This window comes from Calliphora vicina, chromosome 3 (genome assembly GCF_958450345.1).
Source record: "Calliphora vicina chromosome 3, idCalVici1.1, whole genome shotgun sequence".
NCBI lineage: Eukaryota > Metazoa > Arthropoda > Insecta > Diptera > Calliphoridae > Calliphora > Calliphora vicina.
In genome coordinates, this window is record NC_088782.1 from 6,901,315 (window position 1) to 6,913,596 (window position 12,282).

General features: G+C 30.4%; 1 protein-coding gene across 11 annotated transcripts in view; it reads left to right on the forward strand.

Annotated features, from left to right (window-relative positions):
* sif (still life) overlaps positions 1–12,282 on the forward strand; it is a 238,008-nt gene that overhangs the window by 198,836 nt on the left and 26,890 nt on the right. For 10 of the 11 annotated variants that reach the window (XM_065502960.1, XM_065502958.1, XM_065502964.1 and 7 more), the window contains 2 exons: positions 8,499–8,669; positions 8,744–8,938. In XM_065502960.1, coding sequence (XP_065359032.1) covers positions 8,499–8,669; positions 8,744–8,938 — 366 coding nt within the window. The remainder of the gene's footprint in view (positions 1–8,498; positions 8,670–8,743; positions 8,939–12,282) is intronic. The other variant, XM_065502956.1, reaches the window with a different exon arrangement.

A 12,282-nucleotide genomic window follows, 5' to 3' on the forward strand; every position in this document is an offset into this window, starting at 1 on the left:
GATGACAAATCTTATTTTTAGGAAGGAATATATTGGAGAAGCGTTGGACAAACAGCATAGAGCTATGTTGAAAAATTAAATAATTTTTAATCCAAAAACCTAAGCCAGAGAATTTTTGACAGACCCTCGTATCATATAAGTAAATTCTATCACGTAATAGTTTGATTTAATTTAAAGTTTATTTTCGTCTTTTTACAGCATTTAAATAGAAGGTTGTTTTAAAATTGTTTTTATACCACACCACCATAGTGGGGAGGGTATTATGAGTTTGTGCAGATGTTTGTAACGCCCAAACATATTAGTCTAACACCCACCTTAAAGTATACCGATCGACTTAGAATCACTTTTTGAGTCGATTGAACGATGTCCGCCCGTCCGTCCGTCCGTCTGGTTGGCTGGCTGGCTGTCCATGTAAACCTTGTGCGCAGAGTACAGGTCGCAATTTTGAAGATATTTCGATCAAATTTGGTACATATTACTTTTTTGGCCCAAGGACCAAGCCTATTGAAACTGGCTGAAATCGGTCCATTATTTCACCTAGCCCCCATACAAAGTCCCCTCGAAATTGGACTTTATCGGTCGTAAATGTTTAATTTATCTATGTATCTACACAAATTTCGCTCCAAATAAGTTTTATATATACAAAATTTATGTAGGGTATTATATGGTCGGGCTTGATCGACGATACTTTCTTACTTGTTTTTATTATTAATTTATTTGATTCTTTTAGAAAACCATGAATATTTCGAATTTAAATTAGAATTTTTGAACTTAGCATAAAAAGCTTATATTCCGAAACAACACTTTTAGGTTCGAAATTGGAAAATGTAAATAAAACTAAAATTATTTTTTAAAGAATCTCATGTTCGAATTTTCAAATTTAATTTCGAATTTTCGAACTTAATATTGCATTGTCATCAGGTTAATGCATAATCTACCGACTATTTTAATAGTTCTAAAATTGTTTGAACATAACTTCGAATTTTGGTATTCAATTTCGAACATAATCTTACATCGGGTATTCAGTTTGTCTTTAACAGCAGATCTAATGTTTTGGCCGCCTTAATATCAATATGTTTATTATTGAATAATATTGCAACTGATAACTTAGAACTGACATGCCTTATTTTTGCTTCAAGAAATATATTGTGGATGCGCTAAACCCCTGTCTATACTTGACAAATATTTATCATAACAATTAATGAAGTTTTGTTGACAAAACCAAGTTGTCTTAACAAAATCACTAACAATTTTGTCATAACGACACAATAATACTAATAAATGGAGGCTATAACTGATAATTTTGTATCTTGACAACCATTTTGACGTTTATCATGATAAAAATTTATCAGTAAGAAGCGCTTTTTCGAAGTAAACTAAAAAGTACTTTTCGTGGTGCAACGGAAATTTTGATAGTGCCTTTTAATAACCCAGATCAAAGTTTTAGGAGTGACTGTATGTTGATTATGACTTGATAGCTTGATACTTGATATTATATTGTTTACATCAAAGGTTATACTGTTAAGCAAGTTACGAAGTACAAAGCTTTTTACAAAGTTTCGTATAGTGTTGAGATAAATTAACATTTTGGCCAGAGAAATTCTTATTTACTTGAACAGTTAGAGATGACGTTTAAAATGCTTAAATAGGTGAAAGCAATCAGCTTTGAAGAAGGCCATCAATGAATGGCCAAAACTTACAATTGGTATGTTTGTTTTGTTTTCTTTTTTTGTTTTGTTTAGCTGGTGATGTAATGTATTTTGGAAGTAACCTAAAATGTTGATGATATGTAACCGAATGTGTACAAGGCACTCATCTAAAGCATAAATAAAATGCAGCAGATTACATACGATGTACAATATGTAGTATAAATGAATGTAAATTGTACAAACAGATGTATGTAAAGATGTAAAATACTTGTACATATACAATACATATGTATGTAGGTTGTTTGTTTGTGTTACATGTGACTGTTGTATGTATGTACATATGTATGTTGGGGAGGGAGGGACCTATGGAAATTCATCTTCCTTTATGTAGTGTTGCTCAAACAAAAGAACACGAAAGTGAAATGTATAATAGTAATGAAGGATAAAAACTCACGAAATGCACTTTTGGTTTGGAACTTTTACCAAGAGCACTTATCACTGAAGGCAGAAACCCACTTCATTTAATGATACTTGATGTGCAAACCTCTTTTTAAAAGAAGAAACAACAGAACAACAAAAAAAATACTACTATTTTTTATATATAATAAAATATATAACTAAACTTATATACAAAACATAAAAACACAAAACCTGCACACATTTAAACATTCTAACCTAACACCAGTTTCGATCTGCCAACACGCATTCAAACGTTACGTTACGACCAACAGCTAGCTACCACCTCCCTGAATTGCATACTCAGACATCTGACAACCAGACACTGAGATAGACAAACAAAAGGACAGATGAACAGACAGACGGACTGGCGGACGGACAGATTTACAGACGTATAATAAAACATAGGCAGGCATAGGCCTAACCGACTGACTCACTGACAGTCGAAACTATATAAAACAAATCAAGCAAATCTCTTACACCGCTCTCACCCTGCACAAAAACAAAAACTTCTCATATTACATTCCTACTACTACTACTACTTCTACAACTACTATTATAGATGTACTCGGTACTAAATGAATTATTTTATCCCTGTACTCGTACACCTTGAACTAACAAACACAAGAAGCTGTCACTTTAAAATTTTATGCAAATTTTGCGGTGCTCTAAAGGGGATTCTACTTTTATCTCAAGTTGCTGTTCTTCATCATATGTACACATACTTGCACACACATAAACACTGACTCACTCACATACATCTGTAGATACAGAGAGAATCATATAGAGCCGTTATATTAAATAATCTTTTTCTCTTTATATATATATACTATAATACTACAACAATAACAACAATAACATTAACAACAATCCGCAACAATAACATTAACATGATATTAAAGTTAAACTGACTGACTGACTTGACTACCAAGTCATTTATTTAGTATAATTCCATCTACTTCTTCTAGCAACATCTAAATACATATAAGTATGTTTGTACAATATTAGATGAATCTATTACTATTAAAATATTACTTGCAACTGCTCTATTCCATTGTAAGATGCATCTAAGTACAACTAACTACCAGCAACATACTCTTACCACTTAAAGTGAGTGTCAAAATGATAAGGTCACACTTAATTTTCGTTGTGTTTATCCAAAAATTACAAATAGTATTGATGGATACTGTTGACTAAAATACTTGTTGCTAATTTGATCTCATTTGAAGACTGTTAGTTATATTTATAAACCGAAATATGAGAAATATTGTTACGTTTTTACCTTTTAAAAATGGTGGTTGATTTCCTTTAAATAAACCGTATTCTTTTAATTGCAAATAAAAGCGATCAGTAGTTAAAAAATCGTAAAAACTCTTTATTTATTATAATTTACACAGCAATTTATATACAGTAGCCCAATAAAGTCTACATACAGGAAATCAAATTAAATTTATTTCGTTGAAAGCAGTATTTGTAAGTTAAAATTAATGAAATATATTTGTTAGAAAAATAAATTCACACTAAAAAAAATTAAAACAACATCACTTAAGTCGGGTTTAGCAACATTTCCTATCACGTCCAAAATTTCACATTTATTAGATTTTTTGATTCTGAGTCAAATAACGAAATTTTTTTTGCTTTTTTGGGCTTTAATGTTCAAAATATTATGAAACTTAATAGCCCCGCCCATCCAAAAGTAGGCGTGACCGAAAATAAATTTTTCGTTATTTTACTCAGAATCAATAACTCTAATAACGGTGAACTTTTGGGCGTTAATTGAATTTTTTTTTTGCTAAAATCGACATAAGATATGTATTATTATATATCTCATAAAAAAAACTAAAAAAACAGCTTTAAATTAAAGTAACATAATAATTTTTCCTGTATGTAGACTTTCTTGGGCTACTGTATGTATAGTAAAACCTTGATTTTTAATACAAGAACAATGCTTTTAAATTTTTATTCGGAAATAATCCGGATTAAGGTCTGAAATCAATTATCCGGATTATCAAGGTTTTACTGTAGTCACTACTCTATTTTAATACAAAAACGTATTGAAGGTTTTTATAAGCAAATTTTCCTTCTCCATGCATTTAATAATGCCCCTAATAATAAAGAAATTTAATAATATTTTAGATGTAGGTTGATATATATGGGAGCTATAACCAATTATAGGCCGATCATCATAGAATTTTGGTATATATGGGAATTATTTATGACGAATTTCAACTTCATAGCGATATTTATAAGATATTTATGCTAATTTAAGTGATTTTCGGAAGTGAACTTTATATGGTGGCTATGGTCAAATATAGGCCGATCCACAAAAAATTTAGTGTTGTGATTTATTTTAGCACGGAACTTATTTTTGCTGAATTTTGTATGGATACTGCAATTCTGAAGGCATTTATAGACCATAGAACCATATTTCGGGAAGAAATTTGTATGGGGGCTAGGAGAAATCATGAACCGATACTTATAATTTTCACCAGAGTTAGTCCTTTTATTATAAAAATAACATGTGTAAAGTTTTATGGTATTATCTGCAATATATTTACACAAATAACCAAAAATATGTGAAAATTGTAAATTTTTTTTTAGGTTGTCTCACATTTTGGTTCATAGCTCTGGTTCTACTGAACCGATTTTGCTGATTTTCAATACCAAACTGATTAGGACAACAATAAACATATTTTTTGCAAGTCTACCAATTTTGTTTGCGTATTTTGGAAGTGAGCGTGTTTTACACAGACGGACAGACAGACGGACATGGCTCAATCGACTTAGAATTTCATAAGGATCAAGAAAATCTATACTTTGTTGGGTCTCAGATGAATATTTCTCAATGTTACACACGGAATGACAAACTTATATTCACCACTTGTGGTGGTGGAGGGTATAAAAATACAAAAATGTATATTACACACTGGTAATACAGTTGATGTCTCCTAACATCGCTGTAAGTCTAACAGCGCTTTCGATATACTCACTCTCTGCAACATGCTGTTACTATTTACATAAACAGTGCCATCTTCTAGGTCAAAACTAGAATGTTCTATTTCTAGAGCCTTTAGCAGCTTTAATGTTACTGCCTGTTTCTTTAAATGCGAACAAACATTTTCTTTCGTATTTTATATTGAAAACAAAAAAAACAATTAAAAAAACAAATACGAAAGAAAACGTTCCTTCGCATATAGCTTTAACAGTTGTTATAATTATAAACAATTGAGGGATTCAAACGGTCTGCTATTATGTCGTATTGTCATAATGTCGTAAAATATTTTTTTAGTTTTAACAAATTCTTGTTGTGCTGCAAACAAAAAAAGTGTTATTAAATGACAAACCAATAAACATAGTTATAAAAGTCTTATTAGTTTATAACTTTTTTTGTTTGAAACCCAACAAAAATTTGTTTAAACTAAAAAAATATTTTATGACATTATGACAATACGACCTAATAGGAAACCGTTTGAATCCCCGAAATGTTAAAAACAGCGTGTTATCAACATTTTTGATAAGTAGAAGTTTCAAGCACTGGAAATGTTTATAAACATGATAAATGTTCCAAGCAGTCGTTACAGACAGTGAAAATTATATGGTTAGTGTTATATAATTGTTATTTTTGTAACCATTTTATTGTAAAAATCTTCTATTCAATTTGAGACACAATGTGACGAAGAATATATTTGTATTAACTTGAAAAACATTCGATTGGAGGAATTTTCAAACATCGTTTGGTCGTTTGTTTTGATTGGTGCAGAATTATTTTAAAGATTGCTAAAAATTACATTAAAAATAAAAACTCTGATAGATCAAAATCCTTTTTGTGTGTGAAATACGCAAAGCTTAAAGCACGGCTACAAATACTCGACGAAGCGCTAATATAATTAAAATGGAATGGGGTAAAAAGTATCAAAATTATAGTTTCGAGAGCCAGCAGTAGTCAATGTCACTTAACCCTCTAACCGGCCAATTTTATTTCGAGGTAAAATAATATACCAGGTTATTGTTTGAAAAAAAAGAAATACGTTGGAATAAAAACAAACAAAGGACAAGTGCACGTTCTTGTTTATCACAATAAGTAAATTGTTTGTCTCTTTACACATATTTACCGTTATAATGGAAAAAATAACCAAATAAAGCAGCATTAAATACATTTAACATACCCACCTAAAGGCAGCCTTGCCGGTTAGAGGGTTAAGTGTCTCTAAGTCATCTAGTGTGTAGTCAATTTAAACGTTTATTTTGTCATGCTCTTTTTTGTGATATTATACAAATTGTGTTGATACAATTCTCATACAGTTTATTTTATTTTTGCTGAAGTATACTGACGTCCCATATAACGTGGCCTGAAGTCAATTGTCACTTTAATGTCTCTAAGTAACCTAGAGTGTAGTCAATTTAAACGTTTATATGGTACTGAACTCTAAAAATTAGTTATTTTTCCCACCAGAAGTAATCTATTGGAGAGTTGTCGGAGGTTAGTTTAAAACCAATCGGTTATTGGACTGTCTATTTTATCGACCAATTAGGTAACCGGTAACCGGTTTGTGAATCCAATGTGTTGACTTTGGACCAGCTATCAGACAGTCTCAGTGTAATCCAAAAGGGTCAATTGACGTCCTGCTTAGGACGTGCATGTCGTAAAATAACTAGTCACATTATTAGTTATGTAACTAGTCGGTAGAAGAAAATAAAATTTATTGTTAACGTTCCAGATGGTTTAGAGAATTTTACCAGAAAGAAAATGAACTGATATAATATTCATAGAGAATTTTCGGTGGCGGTTCCCTAATGGTTTGGGTTGCCTTTATCTCAAGTCGAACAATGAAGATGTGGTTTCTCTCAACTAGAATAAATAGTTTGGAGTCAAATCATAGAGGAAAAAATTGGTTTATCAGCAGGATCTGATTTGTGCAACATGGATTGTCTGTTGTGGAATTACCAGACCTTATAATTTTGACGCTCTTCAAAATGTACATTTTTGATATTTTGGTTAATAAATAGTACTAACACTAATCAAATGAGACAAAAGGATTCTTAACTAAACAACGTTTAGCCAATAGTACCAATCAATACGTGACCTTATCATTTTGACACTCACCTTATTTATTATAAACGTACATAAGTGTGACCCCTATTTTGCACTTGTTCGATGTTTCCAAAGTCTGAAATTGTTCTGCGTAATAAAAACAGCAAAGCTGAACATTTTAACAAAATCTGATAACGTATTAATATTAAAGTATTAATATTTTTAAAAATTAAATAAATGTTGAAAAAATAATTCACTTTATATTTGAAGATTCGAGTTTTGGGTTAAATTATAAATATTTGAAATTTAAATTTGAAAATTAAAAATTTAAAATAAATTATCATGCAAATAACAAACTATTTTAAATTTTAAAAAATTTTTATGCGAAATTTCCAAAAATTACCAAAAAAAAATTTTTGCAGTTCTTATAAACTATGAGTATTATGATTTTTCTCAATAGTTCAATATTTGGTATTTAGAAACATCGAAAATCCTAAAAGTGCAAATAAGAAAAATAAGAACCGCCCTAATACACTTAAATATTTAATAATAAAATCATAAAATAACTGTTTTGCTGTTAGTTTTGTCAAGAATCACGATTTAAAAAACTATTTTACGACTAGAAAACAGAATCATTTGCATAATTAAGTATCGCTGTTTAGTGAAAGAGCATAAAAAATTACACAAAAAATGTATAAAATAAAAAAGAGATAGAGAGAACATGATGCCACTAGTGAATTCGAAGGACCAGCAAGCATTAGAAAATAAAAGAAAAACTATGACAAGCTACAAACAACAATAAAATAAAATACTAGATACCAACCACACATATTTGCTTCTAGTTACAATGGGATTAAAAAACACATATGCAACTTTTTTTATGCGCCATTATTGCCACCAACATCTTACAGCTGACGACTGTCAGTGTCAAATGCACTTAAGGTTCTTATTTTAGCTACTACAAGTAGTGGTAGTAGTAGTAAATTTACAAAAATAGACATGATTTTTTTTGTAATTTGCGCTTAGTTAGGGCGACTAAACCCTGTACTCTATTTCTAGAACTTCCCTCCACTCACCACCTCCCCCCTCTCCGGTCCACCTGAAAACAACCTCTTTAAATCCACACGCACAGTCCTAGCATTCTAAGCACTCCTAACATTTTTTGACTTCATTTTATTTTATATTCATAACGTCATCACTCTTGCGCTCAAAATTCGCATGTGCCATTTGACGCCAACAACACCAACACAACAACAACAACAACTACTACTACTACCAACCACCACAACTACTATTACCACCACCAAACAACCACTACCAACCACTTGTACCACCAACGTTCGTTGAACACCTTACACAAGGTTACCGGATTTTGTCGTTCACCTCAGGAAACTCGCAAGGCAAGCCCCACTGGTTCGGTTACATCCTCGGTTTCAAATGCAGCTCTAACGCCCTCTCGCCAACTAACGGATGCCGAAAAGTTGCGCAAAGTTATACTGGAATTAGTGGACACGGAAAAAACATATGTCAAGGTAAATATGCTTTAACTTTTCTTTATTAAATATTGAAGTATGTATGCTAACATATATTTTTTTTACAATTCCAGCATTTGAATAATCTATTGGAAAACTATTTGGAACCCCTGAAACGCGAAACATTTTTATCGAATGCTGAAATAAATGCCCTCTTCGGCAACATCCATGAAATTGTAACTTTCCAAAGACAATTCTTGCAAAATCTTGTAGAAGCTTTGGAACTTGAACCAGAGTTTCATAAACTGGACCATCCTAGTCAATATCGAGTAAGTATTTATTATAAGTTTTTCGGATATTTCATAAACATAAACTTTGCTTAAATTAGTTAAAATATTAGATAGCTTATGGATCTATAAGTCGGATATAATATGTTTGTACTTATTTACAAAATTATTCATATTGAAATTCATCCAATTTAGTTAAAATCTAAACTTAATTAATCCCTTTTCACTTGAGGCAGTGAACTTTGAAACCCTATAAATTGAGAACATATTTTTGAACATCTGAATTCGGGCTATTATTTAAATCTGTCAGAATTTAGAAAGCAATGTGATTTTATATTGTGTCAAGATTATATTTCTTGATTATAGCAGTGTCATGACAGCTGGTTCTTCGTTCGACCAGGGACTGTCAACTAAGCAACCACAGCTGCTACAGCAACTCCCTAAGTTATGAGATAATGTATAATAAATTATTATTTCAAGTTAATCTTAATTCAGGTACCAAAATATTCAGCTCTGAAAAACTATGAATTGGTGTTCCAGAACATAAGAGGGCCCTTATTTATACCGGTAGATAAAATTCCATAAATGTTAAACATTCATAAATTGATGCTATTCAGTAATTAGCGGATATAAAGAGATTTTTGGAACCGAAAGATAATGAGGATTTTAAGTTTATTATGGAATGATCCAACGATTTGTATTTAAATCCTTCTAAGATGCGATGCATGTAGTTTTCAATATTGTTATTGGGAACCGGTAATATTGAATATGTATCATATTTCAACACTGTGTAACTCAAAGCGAAAACGAAAATGTTCGAAACAAAAGAAAATATAAAAAAATATGAAAAAAATCAAAATCAAAGTTTGACGTTATAGGGCTAAATATTGTTACGTTTTAACCTTTTCAAAACGTTGGTTTATTTCCTTTAAATAAACCGGATACTTTTGATTGCAAATAAAAGCCGTTTAGTAGTTTGAAAATTGTAACAACTCTTTATTTATTTAAAATGTACAACAACAGAATTAAATAGTCACTCAATGTTTTTTATACATGTTTATAAATTCGCAGAAATGCAGACACACTTTATAATGTACACGAATTCACCTGAAAAATACAGCACTCAGTTGATGTTTATTCGAAAAGCGTCTCTGATAAACTCACTAACGACTGCGACCTCTGCCACTATTTATAACACTGCCATCTGCACTCTAGATTGCTCTTTAACTGTCTAGAGCTTTCTAATACATACGCCATCTGTGGTGTACTTTCTACAATGTTCTTTAACTGAATATTCGAATTCGAATATACGGTCGCAGCAAACAGCGTTGCCATACTTACGATCAATGGTCAACTGAAAGCTTTTATTCAATGTTAATAATGCCCACAGATATGTTACAGTTTGCTATTACAGCACTGCTATTTGAAAGCCGTTAAAATCGTTATATTTGAATTCAAGTACAATTTCGTAAAAATATTAAAAACTCTCCCTAGTGATTCTACCTTCTACAAGTATTGTATTATGGTCTTAATTATTTTATTTATATCAGTTTATAGTCAATTTCATTTTGAAATTTTCTCAATTTCAATATTGAATTCTAAACAATTTTTTTAAATAATTGTAATTATTTAAATAATTATTGGATGTATGACTTAAAAATGCGGAATTTTATTAAATTTTTAGCTTTTATTTTGAAACATTTTATTCATTGTTTGCGTATGCCAGAGAGAATTTTGAATGCATCCTACTGCTCGCAAACGTTTTGAAATTGCTTCTTTAGTAGCTCCCAATGATTTTGCAAGCTCTTGTTGAGTTTTACAACAATCTTCATGGAGTAATGTCTCCAATTTTTGGTCTTCAAACTTTTTTGGCTGGCCCGTGCTTTGAAAGCGATGAAACACATTCATCATATGCTTTGGTGAGCAATCTGTGAGCTTCAGCAAAACTTCCCGCATATGACGCTTTTTTGGTACAAAATTCAATATTTTCGAAGCAGTACCTTTCAAAATGACATAACTATAAGTTATTAAAAAAAAAACCGCGACATATATTATAAGTCCCGCATTTTTAAGACACCCAATATTTTTCAGTGATATTTCTGTTTCCTTTCCTTCTATGTATTTATTCTAGGTCTTACTTAGTACTGCAAATCAGCTTTCCGTAGCCCCCAACGACCTCGATTTTTGACCTATTTTTGATCTACATATATCTGGATTACTAAGTCGTTAATATAGACAATATGGATATCTATTGATAGATCTTTGCAACGGCGTATATAACCATAGTAATTCGGGAAAAAGTATTTTTTCACTCGAATTTTTTGGACCAAAAAAAATTTTTTTGTCATAAAATTTTTTTACTAGTAAATTTCAAAAAAAAATTTAAAAAATTTCACTAATAAATTAAAAATAATTTTTTTTTTTTTTTTTTATTGACTTGAAAATATTTCACATTTTTATTACAAAGTATAATTTGGTGAAGGGTATATAAGATTCGGTACAGCCGAATACTTGTTTTTAATTCAAATACATTCCAAAATGTCTTGTTTTTAATTCAAATACATTTTGTAAATAATTAAATTTGCATTTGATTTAAATTAACAAAAATTTAATTCTTGAATGAATTCCATTGTGAATTAATTCTATTTAAATAAAAGCGTTTAAATGAAGCTAAAGAATTAGATTTTAGGAATGGATTTATGGAATGAAAGGCAGACATTTTTTTGATTCTGAATTAAAATTTTAGTGAATTAAGCTTAAATTAAACAAATTAATAAGAAGATCATATTCTAAAATTCATTTGGAATTTTCTCAATATTCAATTTCGTATTTTTTTTTTCAATTTCAATGAAAAAATTAAATATACATACCTAGAAATTCTTAAACTATTAATGTCCGTAATTTCAAGAAATATAAATCTATAAATTTACCTAAAAGGTATCTTCACATTAATTTAAAATTATTATCTACGTGTAAAAAATAACAAATATTTTTACTCCATAAGTATCTGGAGTAAAATCAGTATCTCCTAAGTACTGATATAGTTTATCTACTTCTTGCAATTACGGGTATAAGAGTAGATAATTTTTCGTCCGAGTTTCGAGATTATGAAATTCAATTGCGGCTTATAGGTAACGAGCTTTTTGAATTCGATATAGGACAACTTTCAAATAGAGTTGGAAAATTAATGATAACTGAATTTTTCAAACAACTGTTAGCAGTACAAAATCAGCATTAGTATAAAAGGAATCAGGAGGTAAATTGACACCTTTTAAACAGTATGTGACAGGTCACGAAACTAAACCAAGCTCGATATTTTAAATAATGTATGAAAAACTTAGAAGTGCCATCAGTTTATATACCTTTACAAGATCTCAGCTGATAAA